At 48.8% G+C, this 25105-nt stretch overlaps 1 protein-coding gene across 11 annotated transcripts in view; it reads left to right on the top strand.

Annotated features, from left to right (window-relative positions):
• KCNAB2 (potassium voltage-gated channel subfamily A regulatory beta subunit 2) overlaps positions 1-21977 on the top strand; it is a 104244-nt gene extending 82267 nt beyond the window's left edge. For 6 of the 11 annotated variants that reach the window (XM_088671788.1, XM_060276123.2, XM_060276122.2 and 3 more), the window contains 7 exons: positions 2342-2428; positions 11859-11944; positions 12808-12928; positions 16945-17039; positions 17872-17992; positions 18951-19039; positions 20035-21977. In XM_088671788.1, the coding sequence (XP_088527914.1) occupies positions 2342-2428; positions 11859-11944; positions 12808-12928; positions 16945-17039; positions 17872-17992; positions 18951-19039; positions 20035-20124 (689 nt within the window). In that variant the 3' untranslated portion in view covers positions 20125-21977. Of the gene's footprint in view, positions 1-2341; positions 2429-7994; positions 8040-11858; positions 11945-12807; positions 12929-16944; positions 17040-17871; positions 17993-18950; positions 19040-20034 lie in introns of all 11 variants that reach the window. The other 5 variants (XM_088671786.1, XM_088671784.1, XM_088671785.1 and 2 more) reach the window with 1 other exon arrangement.
• Positions 21978-25105: the final 3128 nt, after the last annotated feature.

The following is a 25105-nucleotide window of genomic DNA, read 5'->3' as shown; positions in this document are numbered from 1 at the left end:
AAAGTGTCATCTGGTCCATCCTCCTGCATTGCCTCCTTTTCAATCTCCGTATTGCTCTTGTAGAACTCAGCAAGCAGGGAGAAGGATGGGTCAACAAATAGGATTAGTTGGCTTTGCCTCTCCTTGGCTCTGGCGCCACCTGCTGTTGGGCTCCCTTGACTTCCACCCTACCAGGTGGATTCCACATCCCAATGGGTGATGGCTACCACTATGGAAATGTTAGTTTATAGGGTGAGGTGCCCTTCTGGTGCTGGGACACTGCAGCTTCCATCAGCCCCAGCCAGCATGGCCGTGTGACATGGGGGCTGATGGGAGTTGTAGTCCAAAACACCTGGAGGGCCCCAGGTTGGGAAAGACTCCCCTGCTGTGTGTTTTTGCTATTTCTGGTTGGTGTTTGAGTTGCCCTTGTAGGAGTCAGCTAAGGATAGGGGAGAATTTCAATTCCGTTCGATTCATGCTCTCCAAAACAATGCAGAAACTGAAACACACCTGGCCTTTGGAAATCGCACTGCTCCAAATGTCGTTCCTCTAGCCAAGTAATATGAACAGAAATGTATATCCCGGGGTAAATGCATATATTGGAGAAAATGCAAAAAATGCACCCTACTAGGGAAAATTGCTTTGTAAAATGTGCCAGTGCGGTGTAACAGTTAGCCTGTCGGACTAGGACCTGGGAGAGACCAGGGTTCAAACCCCCACTCAGCCATGAAGCGCACTCAGCCTGACCTACCTCACAGGGTTGTTGTGGGGGCTAAATGAGGAGGGGAAGAACCATGCATACCTCCTTGAGCTCCTTGGAGAAATGTAAATGCATTAAATAAATAAATGTGCAAAATCACATACAAAAACGTGGGACTGGGTCTGCAGCTTAATAGTAGAACAGACTCTTTGCATTCAGAAGGTCCCAGGGAGGGCTGGGCTAAGCCTTCCTGTCTGAAACCCTGGAGAGCTGCTGCCAGTCAGTGCAGACAATACTGGACGTGGGCTAGGCTCAGCAATACTAACAGCAGCTGTAGAGTCTGGCTGACCCCAGTGCCTTTTTTAAATTAATTGATACCCTCAATTACAAAACAAAGCACGCAGAGGCACCAGCAGTAGATGCTTTGCGCTGGAAAGCTTAAGCCTCAGTGGAATCCAGATGCGATTAAAAACATTAAAATATTGTATAACGGGCGGCGTTAATTCTTGCCCTAATTCTTTAATGAACATTGGCGAATTGAAACAGGGTTGTCCGTCATTGATTGCTGGCTACAAATAGAGTTAACAGGGAAGCATACGAGGGACCAGAAAGTAGGGAGCTGGGGTTGTATCCTCAAATGCGTGGGGACTGTGGTGCTTTCAATGGGTCCAACTCCCAGAGGGTGGTACATTCACCAAGTTGCTGTCAATTTCTCTGTTTGTACATATGCCCCACGTCTGCAGGGTGGGATATGGGGCATCCAGGTACCCGCAAGCGAACCCTTGAAGGCAGAGAGAAAGAGGAAAGAGATGGCAGAGACTTGAGGCACATTTGCACCATACATTTAAAGCACTGCAATATCACATGGCTTCCCTCAAAGAATTCTGGGAGCTGCAGTTTGTTAACGGTGCTGCCGAGAGTTGTTAGGAGACCTATTCCCTTCCCTGAGCTCCCAGAGTTCCCTGGGAAAGAGGGATTGATTGTGAAACCACTCTGGGAATCATATCTGTGAGGGGAATAGGGGCCTCCTCACAACTCTGAGCACCCTTAACAAACTACAGCTCCCAGAATTCTTTAGGTGGAGTCATGGCTGTTGAAAGTGGTATCATATTGCTTTAAATGCTTGGTTCAAAAGTGTTGCCTTGCACAGCTCCAAGAACCCTTTCGAAGGCACCTACCAGAGAGGTTATAGAATAATAGAATCATAGAGTTGGAAGAGACCACAAGGGCCATCCAGTCCAACCCCCTGCCAAGCAGGAAACACCATCAAAGCATTCCTGACAGATGGCTGTCAAGCCTCCGCTTAAAGACCTCCAAAAATGGAGACTCCACCACACTCCTTGGCAGCAACAGGGCCACATTCACACCTTCCATTTAAAGCGCCATGATACCACTTTTAATCCCATTTTTCAGAAGGAACTGCAGTTCTGTGAGGGGAATTGTGTGTGTGGGGGTCTCCCTTAACAAACTACAGTCCCCAGAATCCTTTGGGGGATGCTATGGCTGTTCAAAGCAGTATCATAGTGTGTTAAATGTATGTGCAATTGCAGCCTTGGTGGTCCGCTGGCTGGCTCCAGAAACCACCTAATGAAGAAGACAATCTTGCAGTGCTCAGCGTGGGCCTTTCTCTCTGATGTGTTCGTTTTCTGCCTCCCCCTGCAGGACTGAAGGCTTCGCTAGAACGGCTGCAGTTGGAATACGTGGATGTGGTGTTTGCCAATCGGCCAGACCCCAACACGCCCATGGAAGGTAGGTGTGGCTGCCACATTTTGCTTTCTCTCTCAGAGCACCTGCTTCTTCCAAGGTGGAACCCTGCAATCCTTGTCCACGGCAAGGGAAGAGATCCGTGTTTGCCACACGTCAGCTAGAAGAAGCACTCTCCTCCCTCTTTCCCCTTCCACATATTGATTTATCATACCTGAAAGGATCTACAGGTCCATCCCCATGTGTCTACAGGAGTCCCTCTTCCCTCAGATTGGAAGGAGGCATGGCCAGAGCAATGACTGATGCAGAGATGCAACAGGCAGCTTCCTCTGAGGGCAGGTAAGTCCTGCTGCATCTCTGACTTGAGAGTGATTGGAGGTTCCTGTTGCAGCTGATGGAGAGAGGAGGCTGCCCCAAGCAGAGAATAGTTGAAACAGTACCAAGCCAGAGCAATGAATCCTGCAGGGGCACGCTGGGCAGCCTCCCCTGAGGGCAGGTAAATCAGCTGCATCTTACCTAAGGAGAAATTGATGCAGTTACACCTGATTCAAAGGATGAGGGGCAATTACCTGCCTCCAGAAGAGACTGAAAGGCAGCAAGGCCAGAACTGAAAATCATGCAGAGATGCAGCAGGCTGCCTCCTCTGTCAGCAAGAGAGGACACAAGGCACACAGAAACTTAAGTTAATTTATTCCTGTCAGGGTAAAATTACTGAAGGTTTTTAAAATGAGCTGTAACACCTCTGCAGATTTGGAAGGATTCCCACCCACCCCAAAGAACCACAGATTCCACTCATTCAGGAGACCCTGAAAAAATACCCCATTATCTTGGTTTCTGATTAGTTATCTGCAACAAGGGCTCCTGTGCATTGTAGAGTTTTGTAGAGTTTAAAGGTACCTCAAGGGTTATCTAGGTCCACCCCTTCCAATGCAGGAACCACAGAGAAAGAATCCCTGACAAGTGGCCCTCCAACCTCTGCTGAAAAACCTCCAACAAAGGGGAGCCCAACACTTCCCTTCCACTGCCAAACAGCTCCTAACCCTCAGAAATTTCTTCCTAAAGTTTTGCTGTAATGTTGACATTTGAATGGATTGGCTTAGGTCCCACCCTCTGGAGTAGCAGGCAACAGGCTCGCTCCATCTTCCATGTGACAACCCTTCAGATACTTGAAGGTAGATATCACATCACCTCTCAGTCTCCCCTTCTCCAGGCGAAGCATACCCAACTTGTAAATGCACTCATAAACCCCAGTGAATTTCCCACTCTGCCATGGAAACCCTCAATTCCTTGCCAACCTTGTTGCCTTGTTAAGGATCTCAACTCTGAATGTTAGCCGTTTTCTGCCTTCTGTGTGTGTGTGTGTGTATGTGTTTGTGTGTGTGTGTGCGCGCGCGCTTGAACGTGAGCACACGTATTTGATTTTGAACTCGTGCATTTCCATGTTTTCGTGTGAGATTCTGTTCTATTTCCATAACAATACAGTGCATCCTAGAGAAGCGGGGAAACCTTTCTTGAGCCAAGTGCCACATTAGCTCAGCTAAGAGCTGTCGGGGGGCCACATTCCAATAGTATGTGGTTCTGGCCCTGCATAAAATTACCTGCTTCACACACAGAGGGAGAGAGGGAGAGGGAGAGAGGGAGAGAGGGGGAGAGAGAGAGAGAGAGAATTCCACATACACAAAGCTGTTTCTTGTTGAATCAGAGGCAAGTAAATTGCACACCACTGAACAGCAAGCCATGCCTTATGGCTGCTTAAAGCCTCAGAATGCCATTGCATTCCCAGAAAATGCATGCTGCTGCAAATTGCATAGACTATGCATTTGCAAGGAACACAAGTCCCCTAAGGCATTTCCTCCTCTTCTTTGTTCTTCTCGCAGCAGCAGCAGCAGCAGCAGTTGCACATTTGGCACTGTCCTTTTCATGTTGGGGAGCGCCCCAACAAACATCTGGTGGATGAAATTTGTCCCTGGAGCATATCTAGTAAGCATGCCAGGGGGACCGGGGACTGTTCCCTTAAAAAGAAACATTTATCCATTATAGGATACTTAATTCAACAGAGCCATACAACAACCCTGGCAGGGAAACCAACCTCAGAAGTATTGATTTGTCCCAGGCCATCCCAGTAAGCGTCCTGTGTGAGCCAAGATTCAAGCTTCAGGTTTTAAGAGTTGTGAGTTTCAAGAGGGGAGTAGAGATTGACAGTGAGGAAAAGTGAAGCAGCTCTTGAGAAGCATTTTCTCTGCTGTTCGATCCAGAGTGATACTCGGTGCTTTTTCTTTCTTTCTTTTTGGCAGTGCGGGCCGGTACACAGTATCGCCCAGCTTTGGGAAGGAGGCAGGAGGGTTGCAGGATTCTGTCAGATGCCTCGCACCTCCTTCCCAAAGCATGGGAAGCTTCTGCCTGGTTTAGGGAGGGAGGCACAATGCTCTGGAAGTGTCCAAGAGCCCTCCCTTGTGTAGTGACTGCCAGCACCTTGCTGTCTAGAAAAGAAAAAACCTGGCTAATACTTAATATCACAATTTGCTCTCCCTCAGGGCTTCACCTTGAAAATGATTGAACCCCTGGTCAATCTGGATATCTGGAAATATTCAGAGTGGAGTTCAGAGAATCGCCTCTCTGTTTTCAAGAGGAGGGGGCTGTTATTCTTACCTGTTCCCCCCCCTTTTAAGGCGTAGTCATAAAGGAAGCCATGGCATGATTTTTAACCTTTTGCAAAATATAAGACATACCCCAAAAATAAGACATACCTCCATGCCATGTGGAGCGAGACCGCCGAGCGCCCCAGCCAGCAAGTGGGATTCAGTACGCCAGCTGCGGCAGCAGCAAGAGGAGGAGGCCTGCCATCCTGCCACCCGTCCTGGAGTGCCCAGCAGCTCGGAGCGCCCAGCAGTGCCGGGCGGAATGCCAGAGCCAGCGGCCTCACCTCCGCCCAGCCGAGGAGGCCTGCCACCCCGCTGCCTGGAAACGGCTGCTGGAGCGTGTAGAGCGCCCAGCAGCTCAGAGCCCCCAGCAGTGCCGGGCAGAGCGCCAGAGCCAGCGGCCTCGCCTCCGCCCGGCCCAGGAGACCTGCTGGAGCGCGCAAAGCCCCCAGCAGTGCCCAGCAGTGCCCCAAGCCAGTGGCCTGGCCTGGCCAAGGAGACCATAAGGTACCATAAAAACCGTAATAAAAAAAGACACCCCACCGACAATAAGCCAGCCTGTGGTTTTTTGAGGGGGGGGAGTAATAAGACATGTCTTAAAAAAGGGGAAACACGGTAATTTATTGCACACGGTGGCCCAAGGGTGCTCTCCATTGTACCTTTAAACCCTGCGTGCGATTAGCTGTCCCCTCCCCAAAAAGGCTGCAGAAAATAGAACCCCTATTCCCGCAGAAGATGAACACCCCTGTAAAATTGGGGTGCTTATTTCATACCGGCACTAATCCAGACACCTGCACGTCTCCATCTGCCTTTCAAATCTGACTGATTTCTAAGGGATGACCATATTGACCACACCGTTAAGGTTAAAGAGGATTAGACAAATTCATGAAGGAGTGGCTGTCAGTGGCTATTAGCCACAATGGCTATGCTCTGGCAGGAGGGGAGAGGGTTCTTGTGCTTGGGTCCTGCTTGGGACATCTGATTGGCCACTGTGAGAGCAGGATGCTAGATTGGATGGGCCATTGGCCTGATCTAGCAAGCTCTTCTTACTTTCTTAGGATGATGACCCCCATACCTCTCACACATCTGGCAGACTTTAATTTTCCGAGCTTTAAAAAAGAGGTGCGTGTTTATCAGTCTTGCACTCAGCCTTAAAAGGGTTCACTCAAAGAGTGGGGAAGAGTAAGCGGAGGCTGCCCTCTGTGTTTCTGCATGAGTCACTGTCCTCATTCCCCTCTTTTCCCACATTATGGCATGAAAACTCAGTCCATTAGCTCCATTAGTTGTTAATTGCAGCAGTGAGACTAAGCTGTGGCCATCAAGGGCATGTTAGACTCCAGCTCCCATCATGCCTGACCATTAAGCAGGCTGGCTTCAAGGGCCAATAGGAATTCAACAATGCCTGGAAGGGGTGGGGGAACCCGGGTTCCCTGTCCCTGGTTTCCAACAAGACTCACACAGTATGGAGTGAATTGGATTACAAAATACGTTTGATTGGCGCTTTCACTGTCACACTTAATCCTTACAACAACCCGCAAGGTAAGTCGGTGTAATGATTTCCCATTTTGCAGATGTGGGGACTGAGGCCGCGAGAAAGTGTGTGTGTTGTTGTGTACATGTGTGTGCGTGTGTGTGTGCCGAATGCCACTGAGCGTCTGCGGCAAAAATAAGGGGCTTTCCTGACTCTTGGCTGCACAACCCACCACACCAGCTCCCTCTCGGTGGGAATTAACCGCATATCTCTGTTCTTGGGAGCGAAAGACAGGGATGGTTGTCACCCCAGTCCTTCCTGACCGCGACAACGGGATCCACAGCAGTTGCTGAATCACCTTGAGTCAGGTTCGCCCCGTGCATTTCAAAGCACTGTGATGCCGCTTTCAAGGAGTCGTGGCTGCTTCCCCCAAAGAATCCTGGGAGCTGTAGTTTGTTAAGGGTGCCGAGAGTCATCAGGAGACCTCTGTTCCCCTCCCAGAGCTACGAGTCCCAGAGTGGTTCCACATCAATCCCTCTTTACAGGGAACTGTGGGAATTGTAGTTCTGGTAGGGAGGACTAGGGGGTCTCCTAACAGCTCGCAGCACCCTTAACAAGCTACAGTTCCCTGGAGTCTTTAGGGGAAACCACGGCTGTTTGAAGTTGGTACCACAGCGCTTTACATGTGTGGTGTGAATGTGACCCTGGTGCCTGGTTAGAGAATTTAAAACGGGTAGCTAACCTTTTTTTTGACCCAATGGCCATGTTCACCTACCATGGAGGGGGGCATTGTCTACATGCTAGCAGTGGGTTGCCTAGGAGTGGGTGTCACTAACCCACACACCCCAGGCACACAAACAGAGGTCACAACAGCCGCCGCCACCCTCTGCTGATCCATGTAGATGAGCTGAAGAGGAGAGTGTGTCGCCCCTCTCTCTGTTCATGAAACAATTGATCCGATGACCGGGGGTGGTCTCATCAGGCCCCTGGGCTTTGCCCAACCCCAGCACTGATTCTTCGTTTCATAGAATCAGAAAATTGTAGAGTTTGAAGGGGGTTTTGGGGACTACAATCCCCATAATCCCTGATCGCTGGTCCTGTTAGATAAGGATGGTGGGAGTTGTAGTCCAAAAACTAGATGGAGACCCAAGATGGACCCACTGAGCCAGTCCAACCTCCTGCAATGCAGGAATCACAGATATTGATGCAGTTGCTGCCAAAATCAGTGGGGTCACAGGGGGTGGGGTGGGGGGATGCCCCCAAACTGGAGGTTAACCACTCCTGGTTTAAAGTTCCCTTTGGGTGAGGATCTGTCGTCCTGAGACTGGGAAGGGCAGTCTTAACTTTTGCAAAGGAAAAGGGGAGCTTGGAGGGTGGTGGTGGAAGGGGCAACGAGTCTCGTCCTTTGCCCAGATTCCCCTTATGTTGTACACCATGCCTTGCGATACGCCAACGGCAGCTGTAAACTCTGGTCTCTCTTAAATCTTTCTTTTATCACCAGGGAACCCATTTAGCTCTTCCAAGTCGCGAACATTCATCATAGAAGGTACATGGTACCCCCCCACCTCATCTTGATTATCTGCATCCAAGTGGCATTTTATGGGATGGAATAATCCATGCAGTTTTGCTTTTTTCCCCATTTTTTTCTTTTTTATTCTCATTGGCAAATTTCTCCCATTACTCGGATGGCAAAATTCTCCATAAAATGCCCAACGGAAGCAAAGAAAGAAAGAGGGGGGAAAATACCACCCAAAAACAAAAAAAAACAAAACCACCCTTTGTCCCTTTAGTAACATCTTGCAAGTAAAATTTAAAATCCAAAATCTCTTCCACCACCCCACCGTCCTCCCTGGTTCATTCCATTCCACGTTTTCCTCTGCTGTCTCTGAAATGCATGCCTTGTGTCTGTGATGCTCTTTCCTCCACCCCTTCGAAATTTGACAACTCTTCCTAAAATTCTCAGTGGGGTGGGCCTTGCACCCCACCGCACCCCTTTCGTGAGATGTTCGTCATTTTCAAAAAGAAACCTACGAGATGCAGCCGGGTGTCCCAAGCCCCCGGTGTTTTTCTGCAACAATCTCCCAACCCTGAGTTCACTGCCTCTGAGAATGCATGAGGCAAAGGAACAGATTGGCAGAAATCGAACCCTTTGCCAAAACTGCAAAGGGACATCAAGTGACAGCAAGCAACTAATGTACACTCCTTTGATGTCACCCCATTGGCTGTGAAGCAGTTTGTAGATAAGAAACAAATAAACTTGGAGCTATTAAAATAAGAAGCGTACCCTGAGTTAGCGAGACTCATTTGATGACCGCAAGAAACCAAATCTTTAGGGTCTTTCGCCCAGTCTGGTGGAATGCTTTGTGCTAATAGAAATTTAGCAGGCACTTTCCCTTTCAACCCACGGAAGAGAAGTGCCTACGGAAAACTTTTCTATTCCATCAGGCCTATGCAGGCAATTAAGAATATAAGTTTCACTAACATATTTTAACCTTTATACATGGTTTTGGTATGATTTTAAGTTTAATTGTTGTAAACTGCTCTGATGTGACTAGTGGTATATGAATATTTTGATTAAATTAGTGAAGGATGATGGTGGTGGTGATAAATGTAACATGTGCCCTTTATAAAACCAATTTTGTGGCCACAAGTATTGAAAACAAAAAGCTCGATGTGTCCTTAAGCATGAACGGACTTGCAATCTTTTGTACGTAATGTACATGAAAAGCATCTTGACCACCAACTGGTCTTCTTCGGTGGTCTAGTATCTCAGTAACTAAATAGCCAGCAGAGTAGCTTGGGAGACCAGAGGAATTATTTTGAACATCTGTGTATGTAAAATAGTGGTTGTGATACCAGACCACTGCAGAAAATTAAGGATTTCATCCAACTCAGTTACACTCAGAGTAGACCCATTGAAACTGACAGACTGAAGTTAGTTCTACCCCGTAATCTGAGTAGGGCTGACCTTAGAGGAGAAGACTATGTCAATAACTCTTAGCTGCAATAGCTGTCCTTGATCGGAGAAGGCAGAAGCTTCTGAATACCAGTGATGTATCAGCGATGCTTCTGAATACCAGTTGCTGGAAACTGCAGGAGGGGAGAGGGCTCTTGTACTAAGGTCCTACTAGCGTGCATCCCATAGGCATCTCTTTGGCCACTGTGAGAGCAGGTTGTGCACTAGATAAAACCTTGATTTTCTTCCAACCCTGAGAACTGGTAGCAGCTTTAGAGACATCTCAGAAGGGGGCCTCCTTTTAGTTTGGTGCATGGGATGTGGTTGGTTCGCTTTTGCTCTCAAATTCCTACTCCACTTTTTGGCATGCAACTGTTTTGCGGTTGTTGGTTGCTGTTTTTTTTTTTTTACTATTATTCTTTTGCTTTGGTTGGAAGGATTTTTGAGGACTTTTGCCATGCATGCTTCAGAACCCCCGTGGCGGCGGGACAGCTGAAAGAATGTCCAAAACCCAAAAGTCCCAGGGTCCCTGAAACACCCCGTAGCTCTGCAAAGGCAAATTGATTTCAGCATGAAGTTTCACAGCTACTTGCTCAGACGCTTTCAAGCATATCTTTCTGACCTGAAGGGCTGGAAACTTGACCTGTTGGTGTTGTTATTTAATTAAGGATGCTAAATTCTATGTCCAGCCCCAGCTTCTGTATTTGAGGAGGGCAACCCTTCATTCAGCCTAGCTTTTAAATAGAAACACCCTTGTCCTAAGCCGCCTTCTCTCCTCCGTCCCACAATAGCTCCTAGTTTTATGAATGAACCAGCTCCTAGTTTTATGAATTACCTCTTTGATACCTAGGCATCCAGAAGAAGCAATGCTTTCCTTCCAGATGAGTGGACAGGCCTTGTGGAAATATTCAAAGGAAGAGAAAAGATCTAAGGGGATGAGTTTTTCTTTGTCGTGACAGGAGAGGGGCGGGGCTGTTAGCTTAGGCTGGGGGCACAGATAGAAGTATGGGGTGTGTGCCAGGTGCTCCCCATTGGCTTATAAAATCCTGATCACATGAAATAATAATCTTAGAGGCCACCTTGATGCACAGCCTGGGAGGTTCCTATTCGAGTAAGCAGATGGCAAACCTCCAATGGTGCTGCAGGAAGCTTGTCTGCCTTTTGGTTCACATATTGTTCCAGTAAGTGTGACCTGGATTGAACTTCTCCCTGCATCCTTAATCACAGCCCTGCTGGCTGGATGAAATCGTTGTCCCCATCTAATGCACACGCCAGCCAGAAGCCTCCAAAAGGTGTCCCCTTTCTTGTTCCTGGCTGTTCTTAGCAACACAGTGCTGGGCTACATGGACTTTGGCAAATCTAATGGCACAAGATCTCAAAGGCAGGAGCCTCCCTGTTCAGTGTCAGCAGTCCCAGCCCTTTCACAAGGCAGAATGAGGCAGCCTGCCTCAGATGGCAAATTCTGAGAGACAGAAAGTGACTAGGGCCCTGCAGCTCCTAAGCTAGCCTGCTGCCCTAGGCTGTGGAGGAGGACTCTGTCCCGCCACCAGTTCTGAAGTAAGACCCAGCTACCAGTCTAGTCAGGTTTTGTGCATAGAATGGGGGACGCGCCATCTTAACCTTCGCCTCAGGCAGCAAAATGGCTTGGGTGGCTCCTGAGAGTCAGGAGGACCTCTGTGAGTTCCTGGTTCTGGTTCGGGAGGAGAGTCGGAAATATCCCAGCTGATCACCCTGTGCTTAGCGCAGGCATCCCCAAACTGCGGCCCTCCAGATGTTTTGACCTACAACTCCCATGATCCCTAGCTAACAGGACCAGTGGTCATGGATGATGGGAATTGTAGTCCAAAACATCTGGAGGGCCGAAGTTTGGGGATGCCTGGCTTAGCGACTTCTCTAGGCCACAGTGCATCCTTTGGAACAGCCCTTTGGGTTGACCCTTCGATGCCCACTCTGGAAGGCTCTCTTCCATAAGCTGCCCTTCTGTGCTGTCCCCTCATACCCCACCCTACCCCACCCATCCGGTCACGACGGCTTCACCCTCCCACCTTTTGTGTTTCCATTTCATTTCGCGAACTCGTTGCCTTTCCGCCGGTTTTTGGATGGGATCTCCCGGCGCACCATCAGTGTGAGGCATTTCCCTGGAGATACGGTCTGGTTTTCCATAGGGAGTTGCTGTTCTCAGCTCCTCCCTCCCTCTCCCCATCCTCCCAACCCCCATTTTTGAGGCCAATAATTTACGCTGCTTGCAAGATGTCTGAGTAGTCAAAGCCTCCCCACCCTGGTCCCTCCTTTTCTTTTCTCCTTTTTTTTTGTGTCGTGGCCTTAATTCGACAGGGCGGGCCGGCTCATCGCCTTGGGTTTAACGCCTCTCTCGTTCCTTCTCTCTTTCTTCCTTTCTCGTTTTTCCAGAGACGGTGCGAGCCATGACCCACGTCATCAACCAGGGGATGGCCATGTACTGGGGGACGTCGCGGTGGAGCTCCATGGAGATTATGGTATTGTGGATGAAGAAAGAGGGTGGGGGGTAAAAGGGTGGCAGAAAGAGAGAGAGAGAGAGAGAGAGAGAGAGAGAGAGAGAGAGAGAGAGAGAGAGAGAGAGAGAGAGAGAGAGAGAAGGGGAAGCCAAGAGGAAGAGTGGGCGGCTGATAGAAAATATGCCAAGCAGATGTGTAAAACTGGGACCCACCTGATTCCTACCTTCACCTCAAAAGTAAAATGACCCCAGGAAGATAGATGGATGAATTGCCAGGAATGGAGATAAAATCCGCAGGCTCAACTCTGAGGAAACAAGGTGGAAGGGAAATTCCTTGAACCAGAGATGCAGTCTGAAAAGCAGAATGGAATGGCTAAATTGCCAATGGGTGTGTGAAGGCTGGAAGGAACAGAGCTGCCAAATACTGGAGCTTGGATGGGGGCGGGGACAGGAGTGGAGGTGCAGCTAAGACCTCCACCTCAAAAGTATGTACATAGGGTGGCATGACTGGGCAGTGAGATTGCAACAGGGGAGAGGCCCTAATCTAATGGGGAGGGAGGTCAAATACCCAAACAAGGCTAGGAGCCAAGATGGGTAGGAGCTCTCTGTGCTTACTCAGTGGTGAAGGGGAAAGCGCTCTGTGCATCCTCAGGGGTCCTCTAGCCTTTTTCTTTTGCATGCGCTGGGACCAGAACCCTGGCTTTCCTCAATACCTGGAATGGCTTTCTTTGATTTCCCTGCCAAGCCGTGGACCTGGGGAGGAGGTCCAGTTGTCCAGTATGCTACACACCATGGCGCAAAGGAGCAGGCAGGGCCTACTTGCCTTCGCCCTCATCCCCCTTCCTGACTGCTTCGGGGCGTTTTTTGCTCCCCCCACCCCAATAGGAAGCGTATTCAGTGGCTCGCCAGTTCAACCTCATCCCGCCCATCTGTGAGCAAGCAGAGTACCACATGTTCCAGAGAGAGAAAGTGGAAGTGCAGCTTCCAGAGCTATTCCACAAGATCGGTAAGTGTGTGCGGAAGCCGCATCTGGGATGCCAGCAAGGCTGAATAAACGTGGCAGAGGTGATGCTGCCCTGCTGAGAGAAAGGGGTGCCATGCTCTTAGCTTCAGTGAGGCTGCTTGTTTTGGTAAGGCTGACAAGAGGCAGAAGGGGTCAGCAAGTACAGATTCCCAGGGCCCAGCAGTCCAGAATGGGGGCTCAGAGTGACTATCTCTCAGCCTAGCCTACCTCGCAGGGTTGTTGTTGTGGGATTAATTGAGGAGAAGGGAGAAAACCACGTAAGCCACCTTCAGCTCCATGGAGGATAAAGGTGGGATGCAATCAATAAATAACAGAACTTGAGCAAGGGGTGAGGATGGAACAGTTTAGCATCCTTCCCCGCCCCAGTACCTGTAGCCCAGGGCCTGATTCAGCACACACTCCCTGGGGGCTTTAAAGTTTATCCAAAACATCCAGGCCATTTCACTGGAGATCTCCTGCACATCTCCCATCCGGTTTGGTCCTTAAATCCCACCCTGCCCAAGGCTCAGGGAAGCAACAGGACAGAAATCCCAGCATCCTGGCGCCTCCCCCGCGATCTGCTTCCCACAGGACCCCAAAAAGCAGTTATTTGGGGAATCTGTTTTGCTTAACCTTTTTTGCCCTTGTTATGTACTGAGCTGAATCCTAGAACAATAGGATTCAGAATCAGCGGGAGCTACCCAATCCAACTCCAGGTGGAAGTGAATCCGCAACCTGATTGGCCTGCTGGAGCAGCCAATCAGGCGGCTGGCAGAAGTGAATCTGCTACCTGATTGGCCTGTAGGAGCAGCCAATCAGGCTGCAGGCAGAAGTCAATCCATAATATAATTGGCCCACAGGTGTAGCCCTGAAGTAGCCAATCACGCAAGGCCCATTGTGTAAATAATGTATATAAGCAGATGGTTTTGGGAAAAGAGCCATTCGTCTTCTCTTCTCCTCCTTGATGACTATGAGCTGAATAAAGAGCATGAAATTCACTCTTGACTCCGAGTATATTTCAGCCCTGCTGGCTCAAAACTGCAGCTTGGGATTAAGAGGCTTTCAGCATATTAATTATCATTAATAAAAATGTCAGAGAGGGGCCAGGAGCAGCTGCCTTTCCTCTGAATGTTTAATCCTGTCCCAATGAGCCAGCTTTGACCTTGCCATCCTAGCCTCTCTGAATTGGCTCTGCGGGGGCTGGAGGTCCCTGGGCTGCCCTTTTACTGATGGTAAAAAAAGGGCTGATCAGTGCCTGGCTGTACAGATCCCCTTGTATTCCCATCACGGGAGGAAGGTGAGATAGGAATGTAATAACATAAAATGTGTTTTAAAGACACAAAGGCGGAAAAGATGGAATTAAGCCACACAGTCACACACACACACACACACACACACACACACACACACCACTGGTCCTAGGGGATTAGTCAGTTTCAAGGAGGATGATGCCACCCATCTGACTGGGTTGTCCTGGCTATTAAAGGGAGCTGATGTTTTACCTCCTTAAACGGTTCAGGACTGCAATACTTCAAGGGCTGACTCTCCCCATATGAACCGACCTGGACCCTGAGATCATCCTCTGAGGGCCTTCTTCATGTGCTACTTCATGTACGCAGGCTGAGACCCTACCTGCCTGCAGACTGTCTAGCCAGAGTGGTGCATGCTCTAGTTATCTCCCGCTTGGACTACTGCAATGCGCTCTACGTGGGGCTACCTTTGAAGGTGACTCGGAAACTACAACTAATCCAGAATGCAGCAGCTAGACTGGTGACTGGGAGCGGCCGCCGAGACCACATAACACCAGTCTTGAAAGATCTACAATGGCTCCCAGTACGTTTCCGAGCACAATTCAAAGTGTTGGTGCTGACCTTCAAAGCCCTAAATGGCCTCGGCCCAGTATACCTGAAGGAGAGTCTCCACCTCCATCATTCTGCCCGGACACTGAGGTCCAGCACCGAGGGCCTTCTGGCGGTTCCCTTGTTGCGAGAAGCCAAGTTGCAGGGAACTAAGCAGAGGGCCTTCTCAGTGGTGGCACCTGCCCTGTGGAACGCCCTCCCAACAGATGTCAAAAAGGAAAACAACTACCAGACTTTTAGAAGACATCTGAAGGCAGCCCTGTTCAGGGAGGCGTTTAATGTTTAATAGATTACTGTGTTCTATTTTTCTGTTGGAAGCCGCCCAGAGTGGCTGGGGAGACCCAGCCAGATGGGCGGGGTATAAATAATAAATTATCATTATTGTTATTATTACTACTACTACTACTGCATGAGGTCCAGAGAGTGGCAACACAATAACAGGCCTTTTCTGCAGTGGCTCCCTGGTTGTGGACTGCTCTTCCCCAGGGAGGTTTGTCTGGCACCTACATTATACATCTTTAGACACCAGGCAAAATCTTTCCTCTATAACCAGGCATTTGGCTTTTAATTATCTGGGGCCTTTTAGAAGCGAATGGCATGTTTTTAATAGATTTTTTTTCCATTTTATTTCATTTATTTCATTTGTATACCGCCTTTCTCTATTGCTATACTCAAGGTGGTTTATAAGCTGAAGAAACAAAATACACAGCAAAGGTCACTGATATAATAACAATTTCATCCAATACAAAGCAACCACGGTAATGTTAAAATAAACAACTTATATCAAATACAGCAGTATTCAGCAATCCATTAGAATATAATAGTAAACAGTAAAGCTAAATATCGGCAAATAATAATTGTTATTGTTTAGTCGTTTCGTCGTGTCCGACTCTTCGTGACCGCATGGACCAGAGCACGCCAGGCATTCCTGTCTTCCACTGCCTCCCGCAGTTTGGTCAGACTCATGTTGGTGGCTTCGAGAACACTGTCCAACCATCTTGTCCTCTTTCGTCCCCTTCTCCTTGTGCCTTTTGGGTCTTTTCCAGGGAGTCTTCTCTTCTCATGAGGTGGCCAAAGTATTGGAGCCTCAGCTTCACGATCTGTCCTTCCAGTGAGCACTCAGGGCTGATCTCCTTCAGAGTGGATAGGTTTGATCTTCTTGCAGTCCATGGGACTCTGAAGAGCAGGCATCCCCAAACTGCAGCCCTCCAGATGTTTTGGCCTACAACTCCCATGATCCCTAGCTAACAGGACCAGTGGTCAGGGAAGATGGGAATTGTAGTCCAAAACATCTGGAGGGCCGAAGTTTGGGGATGCCTGCTCAAGAGTCTCCTCCAGCACCATAATTCAAAAGCATCAATTCTTCGGCGATCAGCCTTCTTTATGGTCCAGCTCTCACTTCCTTACATCACTACTGGGAAAACCATAGCTGTAACATAAAAGGTAAAGGTAAAGGGGCCCCTGACCATCAGGTCCAGTCGTGTCCGACTCTGGGGTTGCGGCGCTCATCTCGCTCTATAGGCCGAGGGAGCCAGCGTTTGTCCACAGACAGCTTCCGGGTCATGTGGCCAGCATGACAAAGCTGCATCTGGCGAACCAGAGCAGCGCACGGAAACGCCGTTTACCTTCCCCGCCGACCTTCTGATCAGCAAGCCCTAGACTCTGTGGTTTAACCCACAGCGCCACCTGGGTCCCTAGCTGTAACATAGCTTTAAATAATAATTACCAATCACACCAATTACAATTATTAATAATAATTACCAGTTACAATAATTACTAAATCAATTACTAATCAATAAAAGTTTATGGCAAGAATGCATAAAATACATAAAATACCACAGAATGCATAAAATACCACATAAAGAGTAAAAGGTTGTGGTTACCAAAACCACGTAAAAGGAGAAACAAGGACACACTTATAATTTATAATAAATAAATAAATAAATACCTTCTTTTACCTCTTGGTTTCAATGTAAGTAGGGAAGGGGTTTGTCTGTCTGGTTGGTTGTACTGGTAAGTCTCTTTGGGTTGCCCTGGGACTAATGAATTCCATGAATAACAATAACCTCACCTCTCCGTCTTCCCTTCTCCAGGCTAAACATTGCTGTTAAGCAATTGCTCTCCACCCTCCAACTTGCATTTTCCTTTTTCTCCCCTTAGGTGTGGGCGCCATGACGTGGTCCCCTTTAGCGTGTGGAATCGTTTCGGGGAAATACGACGGGGGGATCCCTCCCTACTCACGAGCATCGCTAAAAGTGAGCAGTGGCATTTGATGGCTGTGACCGGCAGAAGGGAAATACTGTCGCAAATGCCCCTGTCTCTGAGTGACAGGAGACTCCGGGGAGGCCCAGGACTTGCCAGGGGTTTCATTCCAAGGGAATGAAGGTCAATGAGGCCTGGGGTATCTCTAGGATATATGGTTTTATTGGCACATACACATATATTGATATGTCCTGAGCAACGGATGGAGGGGCTCGGAGCATTAACAGCCCAACAAATCCAGCTTCCCCGAACCACAGCTCTTGAGCCCAGCACAGAGCAAGGCATGCCTCTGCGTCTCCAGCTTCCAACATCAGCTAAAACTCACAGGCAGAACTTTGGTCATTGTCCTTCCGCTTAGCAAGGTGGTGTCTTTTCCAGCTAGGTGAGGGAGGTTACCCCGATTTGCCTCAATGGCAACAGGGCAACCTCCGCAACCTTCTTCTAATGTAAATGGCTACTAGCCACGGTGACTATGTTCTGCCTCCACAACTGGAGGCAGCAATGCTTCTGAATCCCAGTTGCTGGAAGCCACAGGAGGGAAGAGGGCTGTTGTGCTTGAATCCTGCTTGCAGGCTTCCCACAGGCATCTGGTTGGCCACTGTGAGAACAGGATAGTGGACTAGATGGGCCATTGGCCTGATCCAGCAGGCTCTCCTTGTGTTCTTAAAAATGGCAGTGCATAACTGGCCGGCCGAAGCCATTGCCTTAACAAATGAACTGATCTGCTGGTTTAACAGCTTAGTCCCACTAGATTCTATACCTCACATACCTTTGTTTCTCTTTGCTTCCACCTGCCACTGGTCTCTTTCCTCTCCCCAACCCCAGGGCTACCAGTGGCTGAAAGACAAGATCTTGAGTGAGGAAGGGAGGCGGCAGCAAGCCAAGCTGAAGGAACTGCAGGCCATCGCCGAGCGGCTGGGCTGCACTCTGCCCCAACTTGCCATTGGTAAGTAGGAAACGCTTGCCTCCATCCCGACCCTTTCCTGGAGGCAGTGGCTGCCTCTGCAGAATGGGAGAGCAGCCGTGCTGGGTAGCGGGTCCATCTAGACCAGGGGTCGGCAAGGCTTAATGGGCATGAGTTGGATCACTCCCATGGAGATCTTCTGTGGGCCAGACTGTCGCAGCGCAACACCGGAAATCACGTCTGCGGATGTCCCCGGCATCGGAAATCGCTTCTGCACATGCCCAGACACCGAAAATCGCACCTGCGCAGAAGAGATTTCCGGCATCTGGGCATGCGCAGAAGTGATTTCCAGCACCACGGACATGCACAGACACAATTTCTGGCATCTGCGCATGCGCAGAAGCCATTTCCGGAGCCACGGAAGAGAGTCCCCGTGCTGTGCTGCACTGGTTTAGCGCAACACGCGGGGGCTCACCAAGTGGGCAGCTCGGTTCGGCGGCGGCTCGGGGGACAGTTAAACAGCCTCCATGGGCTGCTACCAGCCCATTGGCCGCAGGTTGGGGACCCCTGATCTAGACCCAGCCTTCTGTTTCCAACAGGGGACAGGCAGAAACCCACATGAGGGCAATGAGCCCCCTCCATTGTTTTCTCTACACAGAGACTGAGAGAAACTGGTACTCAGAAGCTCCGTTTAGTTTCCACAGCTTCTGCAGCTTTATATTATTCTTTTTTCCAAAGATTTCTTAAGCTAGTAGCCTTCACCTTAACTGAAGGCAGGAAATTTCACAGGCTAGATGCATCGTGTGAAGAAATATATGTGCTCTCATCTGCCCAGAGCTTGAGAGCGAAAGTGATTTTTTGACACTGTTGAGGGTTTCTTGAACTAAGCACTTGACTCTCCCCCAAAAAGACTCTGACCCCCCAAACAATCCCCCAGGTGGCCTTGGCAGTGTCCCCATTCTGTTCCCCTAACGCTCTTCTTCTCCCCCACCCCACCCAGCATGGTGTTTGCGAAACGAAGGGGTCAGCTCCGTCTTGCTAGGGGCTTCCAATGCAGACCAGTTAATGGAGAATATTGGAGCAATACAGGTGAGCACCCCGCGCATCACCCACCTTCAGGCCCTGGCAAACTGATCTTTGGTGTGTTTTTTTCTTGCATGGAATGCTCTGGACATAGAACCGCAGGGTTGGAAAAGGCCTCTAGTCTAACCCACTGCAATACTGGAGTTGCCGCTGAAGGATCCCTGGCAGATGACCAACCAACCTTAGGCAAGAGCCTGAAGGCTCTTGAAAACTATTTGATTACTGATTGTTAGGCGTGGGAGAGAGGGGATTGAGGAGGAAGGAGACAGTGAATTGAGCAGGTGCTTCTGCAACTCGGCTTTCTTAGAACATGCCAGGCTGGCTGCCTTGAATTGGGTCTCTCTTGAGACCCCTCCAGGTCAGAATCAGAATCATCCTCAGGAGGAGGCTACTGTAGCAAAAGATTGATTATTATTTTTTTAGGGGTGCTTCTTAACTCACCCCTGACATGTGACACCTAGAAGTTCACCCACCAAATGGAACGCAACCCTTGCTTTAGGGTATTGCGCCATTCAGTATATCAGATCATGCATTTGTCTTCTTAGCCAAACCTACTTCTCAGCGTTGTTGTGATGATACAATGTGGGTGCAGGAGGATCGGCACATAGCACCACTATTTCTCTGGAGGCAACACAGATCACTCCATTGACTCTGGTGTGAGGTATGCCAGCTCCATCAGGCAGCTCCTGCTCCTTAATTGTGCCAGCTGGTCATTTTAGGAACTGTTAAGAAATTGGCTCCTGAGTTTTGCTTTTTCCTCTTCCCTCCCAGTCCCATTTCCCTTGTGTGTTGTGTATTGTTGTTGTTGTTATTTATTGTAAGCCTGCAGGTAAGGACTGCCTCATTTTGATTGTACGTAAGCAGCCCCAGGAGCCTTTTTGGCTGAAGAGCTGGGTACAAATGCTCCAAATAAAGAAAGAAAATAAGCACATGCTTGATAGCGCCATAACCAAAATCTAACTTATGACCTCTCCCTCTTACTTGTCGTTTCCACCCGGCAGGTTCTTTCAAAACTCTCCTCTTCTCTTATCCATGAGATCGACAGCATCTTGGGCAATAAACCCTACAGCAAAAAGGACTACCGGTCCTAATCGGGAATCCTGTTCCTGCCTGGGACTTTCTACTCCTTGAATTCCTCTGCCTCTCCCGTTCGCTTGCTTAAAGCTATATCGAAGCCAAGTCAAGAAATAACGGTTTGCAACCCAAGACAACAGCGCAGTGTCTGAACCGAAGGCGTCCTAGAGAAAACCGTATTCAAACGTCGCCAGACTGCATAGGCTTCTTAAACTTTAATTTTCATTTTGAATGCAAGAAAACGCTGCAGGTTTGGGAAAGGGGCAAGTGAGGTTGGTTTCACGTCCATGCTTCCCTTTTCGAAGGAGTAAACAACTTTTGAGCTTTCTTCTCTTTCCTCCTCCTCTCTCTCTCCCTTGCAGTCGTTTTCTCTCTCTCTCTTTCTTCCAACAACCATATCTACGCACAGAGAGAATATCACAGCGCTTAGCTCATCTTGGTTTGAGGTGGGAACTTCTTCTTCTTTTAAATGGGCAGAGTCAAGGTTATGCTTCAATCCACCATCCATACTCTATGTAAGCCCAACTAGAGGAGCTTTGAGGAATGTGCCTTGGCCAGCCTCCTGGAAGTGTCAGAAACTGCTTTTGGGGGGCCACTGCAGGCCCCCTCCCTGCTGCCAACCATTCCATCTTTCTCAGTTTTGACTTTGGGGGAAATGAGGGGAATTGGCTGAGCACAATGTCCCTTTCCCCAGTTCTGCAAGGTCCCACAGGCCCCGTTTTGCAAAAAGTGGTTCATTCTTTCTATCACTTGGCCTCAGAGCTGGGGGTGGACAGGTGGGGGGGGCAGAGAGGAGGGATCAGGGAACGGGACCTTCACAGGCTGAAACTGACCCATCTCTTCCCCAGGTGGAGTCAAGAAGAAAGGCTTGGCCATGGAGAAATGGAAGGCCTAGACTAGAAATCCAGAGCCTACTGGTTGGGAAGATGTCCTATTATCTTACTCAGGCCCTCTTCCAACCCCAATGTGTCAGCTTAGCACCAGCTGAACCTCCCATGTCTTCCCTCAGATACTCGCCGCCCTCACACCAAAAAATGTCCCTCGCTTTCTACAGCTTGAGATGCTGCCTTGATGTCCTTCACAGCCTTGTTGCTCCGGGCTCTGGGCAGGCAGAGGGGGGGGGGTTCCCAGTGGAATCGAGAGCCTGCACTCCCCCCCCTCCAGGGCACTTTCCCCCCACCCTCCTACATTGTAGGATAAGCTTAGGCTCCCATCCATTGATTCCCACAGCAGAATAGTCCCTTCGAAGTGAGGAGCCAGGTGGGCAGAGGGTCCCCCCACGAAGGGGCCACCACGCCCCTAACCCCCGCCATCTCTGTGGCCACGCCGTCCAAAAGAGCCCAGAGCCCTCACAGGGGAGAATTTTTCCTGTCCCGTTGCGGCCAATGCAAAGATTGTGCCTTAGTTGGCTATGAGATGAGCTTGCATTCTGGGATGGCCACACACAAAATCAGCTCCTGAATTCCAGAGTGTTGCATCTGATGCCGTATGTTCATTGTCTCTATCTCCCTTCCCCCTCCCCTTTTTGTGTGGATTTGTACCAACCCCAAATGTAATAAGTTGAAGGCTACTTGTTTATCAATTGATACTGCAGCCCTACAGCAGGTGTAACAGGGCGGTGAATGGAGCAGAGCCAATGCCTTCCAGGTCTTTTTGGACTCCAGATTCTCATCAGCCCCTGCCCAGACAGCTGTTAGTGGTTGTGAAATATTTGGCAGGCCCCAGTGACTTGAGGAAGGATGCAGTCGGGCATCCTTCATTTTAATTTTTTCCCCCTAAAGCGTATATACTTGATTGTAAAAAAGAAAAGAAAAGAAGACGACCTCTAAGCGGTTTGCAAAAAAGAATAAAACCATAATATTATCAGCAAGCACAATTACAGTCAGCTATTTTAAACGTTCAAAAATAATAATTAAAATCAACGATAAGCTGAGAACCAGATTATAAACAAACACCAGTAAATCTGGGCAAGCTTGTCTAAAACAGCAGTGTTTTTAGCAGGATCTGAAAAAGAGTTCAGTGACGGTGCCTGGCGGGTGTCAATAGGCAGGGAGTTCCACAGTGCAGGTGCTAAACACTAAAAGATACCAGTTTCTTACCATTGTGGAACAGGCATTATGTGATGCCTGTGACTGTTCCAAAGATCAAAGCAGTCAAGTGGGCATATATGGCGTCAGGCAATTTTGCACAAAAACTGGTTTGGCCTCCTGAGCGTTTCCAGCATTTCAGCATTTCAGCGGGTTTCTTTCCTGGCCTATGTTTTTGAAGCAAAGATTTGTTTATTTTTAAAATAATGCCTAAAAATTAATGTGAGGTGGCTAGAGAATTCTTAGAGCCTTTCTTTACAAAACTGCAGCCAAGGGTTTTTCCTCCCCCACCCCACCCCACCCCCAAGAAATGAAGGCACCATTGTTCCTCCAGTTTTGCCTGTGGTTGAACAGGTTTGGTAGGCTTTTGCCATGTTAGCAACCTGCCAGACCTCTTTGGCCAGAGGTAACAGTAGGACGAAATGAGTGCATGTGTGTTGAAAAGGAAGAAAAGTGGGTGGTCTGTGCACCTGAGAGTATACAGAGACACCATAGGAAATGGTATGTTTCTCCAACTGCTTTTAGCTTTTTAAAAACTATTGCCTGCATCCAGACTCTTCCTATTTTCAGAGGAGGGAGCCATGAAACTTATTCTCAGCTGGTAATGTAGCAAACAGCAGTGGGGAAATAAAACCGGAAACCCAAATAACAGAACCATAGAATTGTAGACTTGGGAGGGACCTGAAGGGCCATTTAGTCCAATGGCCTGCAAAGGAGCAAAAATGGATGGATGCCCAGAGTTTTGCCGGGAAAGCAGCCAAGTTCATTGAACAACAGCTTTGCAATAAGGCTTTTCACCAATATGCATGCCAGACTGTCCTGGTGACAAAAGCAGCTATGCATTTATGACTCTCTTCCTGGCAAAAAGAATGAAATTGCATTCATGCCCTGATTTGCTTTGTTGCTGTTGTTTTGTTTGCTTTTATGTGGACACGCGACTTCACGATTCAGTCTCCTCTGGCTGTCGGGCAGCAGCCATGAATGCAACTGCGTCCCCCTTGCTATTGCTGCATTTGCAATCAACTTCAGAAGCACAATGAATTTGTGTTCCACAGTTTGGGGGCCCTTCCCCCCACCCACCCAATGGAGAAACTTCCTGGATTGCACCCAGTGCTAGCCCTACGCAGAGCAGATCCATTGGGATTAATGGCGATGACGAACTCAGGTCCATTAATTTCAATGGGCCGACTCTGAATGAGGCTTAGGCTGCATTCACACCCGTGCTTCCTTCTGCTTTCCCAACATTTCCCTAACTGTGAATCTCCTTAGGATATTCAGGGAGCTCACTCCGGAGCTGCTAATGCAATGGTTTGACTTCGCTTCATCCCTGGAGGCGCACACCATTGGCTCTCAAGGCAGACAAACACAAACAATTAGAGCTGCCACACAACATACAAGCCACTTCCAGATACAGAGCGGGATATAGCGCAAGTTTAATTTCTGTGTTGCTGTATTTGCTCGGGGGGGGGGGGGGCAAGGGAATCAGTTTGCAAAGAACATGAAAACGAGCAATAAAGCTTGCACCATTCCTCACTATGCATTTCCGGAAGTGGTTTTTGTATTGTGTGCGAGCTCAAAGGTAATTCACAGTTCGGGAAACGTCGGTAAAACGGAATAAAGTTGCTGTGTACAAATGCAGCTTTAGTTGGATGCAACCCCCTAAGCTAGATGGGAATGTCTTGTCAAGCAGTTTCAGAGATTAATGCAAAAAAAAGGCAGGCAGCAGCCTGCTCCTGGAGTCCTAGGATCATAGAATTGGAAAGAGACCCCCCAAGGTTCATCTAGCTAGCCCAACTCCCTGCAATGCAGGAATCACAGCTGAAACGGCCAATGAAGGAGAGTCCACCACCTTCCGAGGGAGTCCGTTCCACAGCTGAACGGGTCTCACTATCAGAAAGTTCTTCCTAATGTTGTACTACCTTCTTTTCTGTCCTTTTCCCTGATTCATCAAGCCGTCCCCTGCTGCCTCCTATATCATGCAGCGACCTGCTCATGGCTGCTTTTTGCAATGGCACACCAGGGGACCATACACCAGGGGTGGGCCTGCAAAAGGGTTCTTATCTCACACACACCCTCCTAGTATTTTGTTTTAACTCATGGAGGACAACTGCAGTGCAGCATTCAGCTTCCTACACAAGAGGGATCCAGAACTGAGCAGCCTGACTCAGGAACTGGGGGCTCCTGGTTCAGAAGTGCTGCAACGTTCCAGACCAGATCTAAGTACGAAAGCGGGTTCCTTTTTTCTTTCTTTCTTTCTTTCTTTCTTTTTTTTTTTGGCTAGTCGGTGGGTAGTGTAAATATGATGCGTTTTAAGACTGAGCCGCGAAAGGCTTGTGTTATTTTTTTACTAACGTCTGTGCCCGTGGATAAGAAGTATTTTTGTATGTCTGTCCGCCCCCCTCGCTTACCAAATCATATCCAGTGGGAAGCCTTCATCAAATGCATTTCTTATCCTCTCTTGTTATAAACTTCCCCTACTCCCGGAAAGCAACATTTAGTTCTTTAAATGGACTTGCTGTCGTCTGTAAGGATGGAGAGGAAGTCGAGTCCAGTTTACATTATAATCCAGAATTACCTAATTTGCATTGAAATGCAACAATCCGGCCCTCTGCTGCAAACGTAACAGAATGATGTGGTAGAGTAGAACCTGGAGTCAGGAAGAAAGAATGGGACTGCCAGTGGGAGAATCACATTTTTAAATGAAGTCCCTGCAATGAGAAAAGTAGCTCGTGTGACAAGTTTTCTACATGCAGGGAGGATTCAGAATTATGATTTCTGCCCTCTCCAGTCTGAGGGAGCGCTTTCCACCCTGAAGCCTTGCGTGGACAGGATGGGCTTCAGCCAAATTAGTTGGGCTAGTTGCAAAATCCTTTTCAGCACTGGTCGCATCAGAGGCTGAATTGCTGTTTCA

The sequence above is a fragment of the Zootoca vivipara genome, chromosome 6 (assembly GCF_965207765.1).
Source record: "Zootoca vivipara chromosome 6, rZooViv2.hap1.1, whole genome shotgun sequence".
NCBI classification, from domain to species: domain Eukaryota; kingdom Metazoa; phylum Chordata; class Lepidosauria; order Squamata; family Lacertidae; genus Zootoca; species Zootoca vivipara.
The sequence above is the reverse complement of the archived record's forward strand: the minus strand, read 5'-3'. Positions and strand labels throughout refer to the sequence as shown.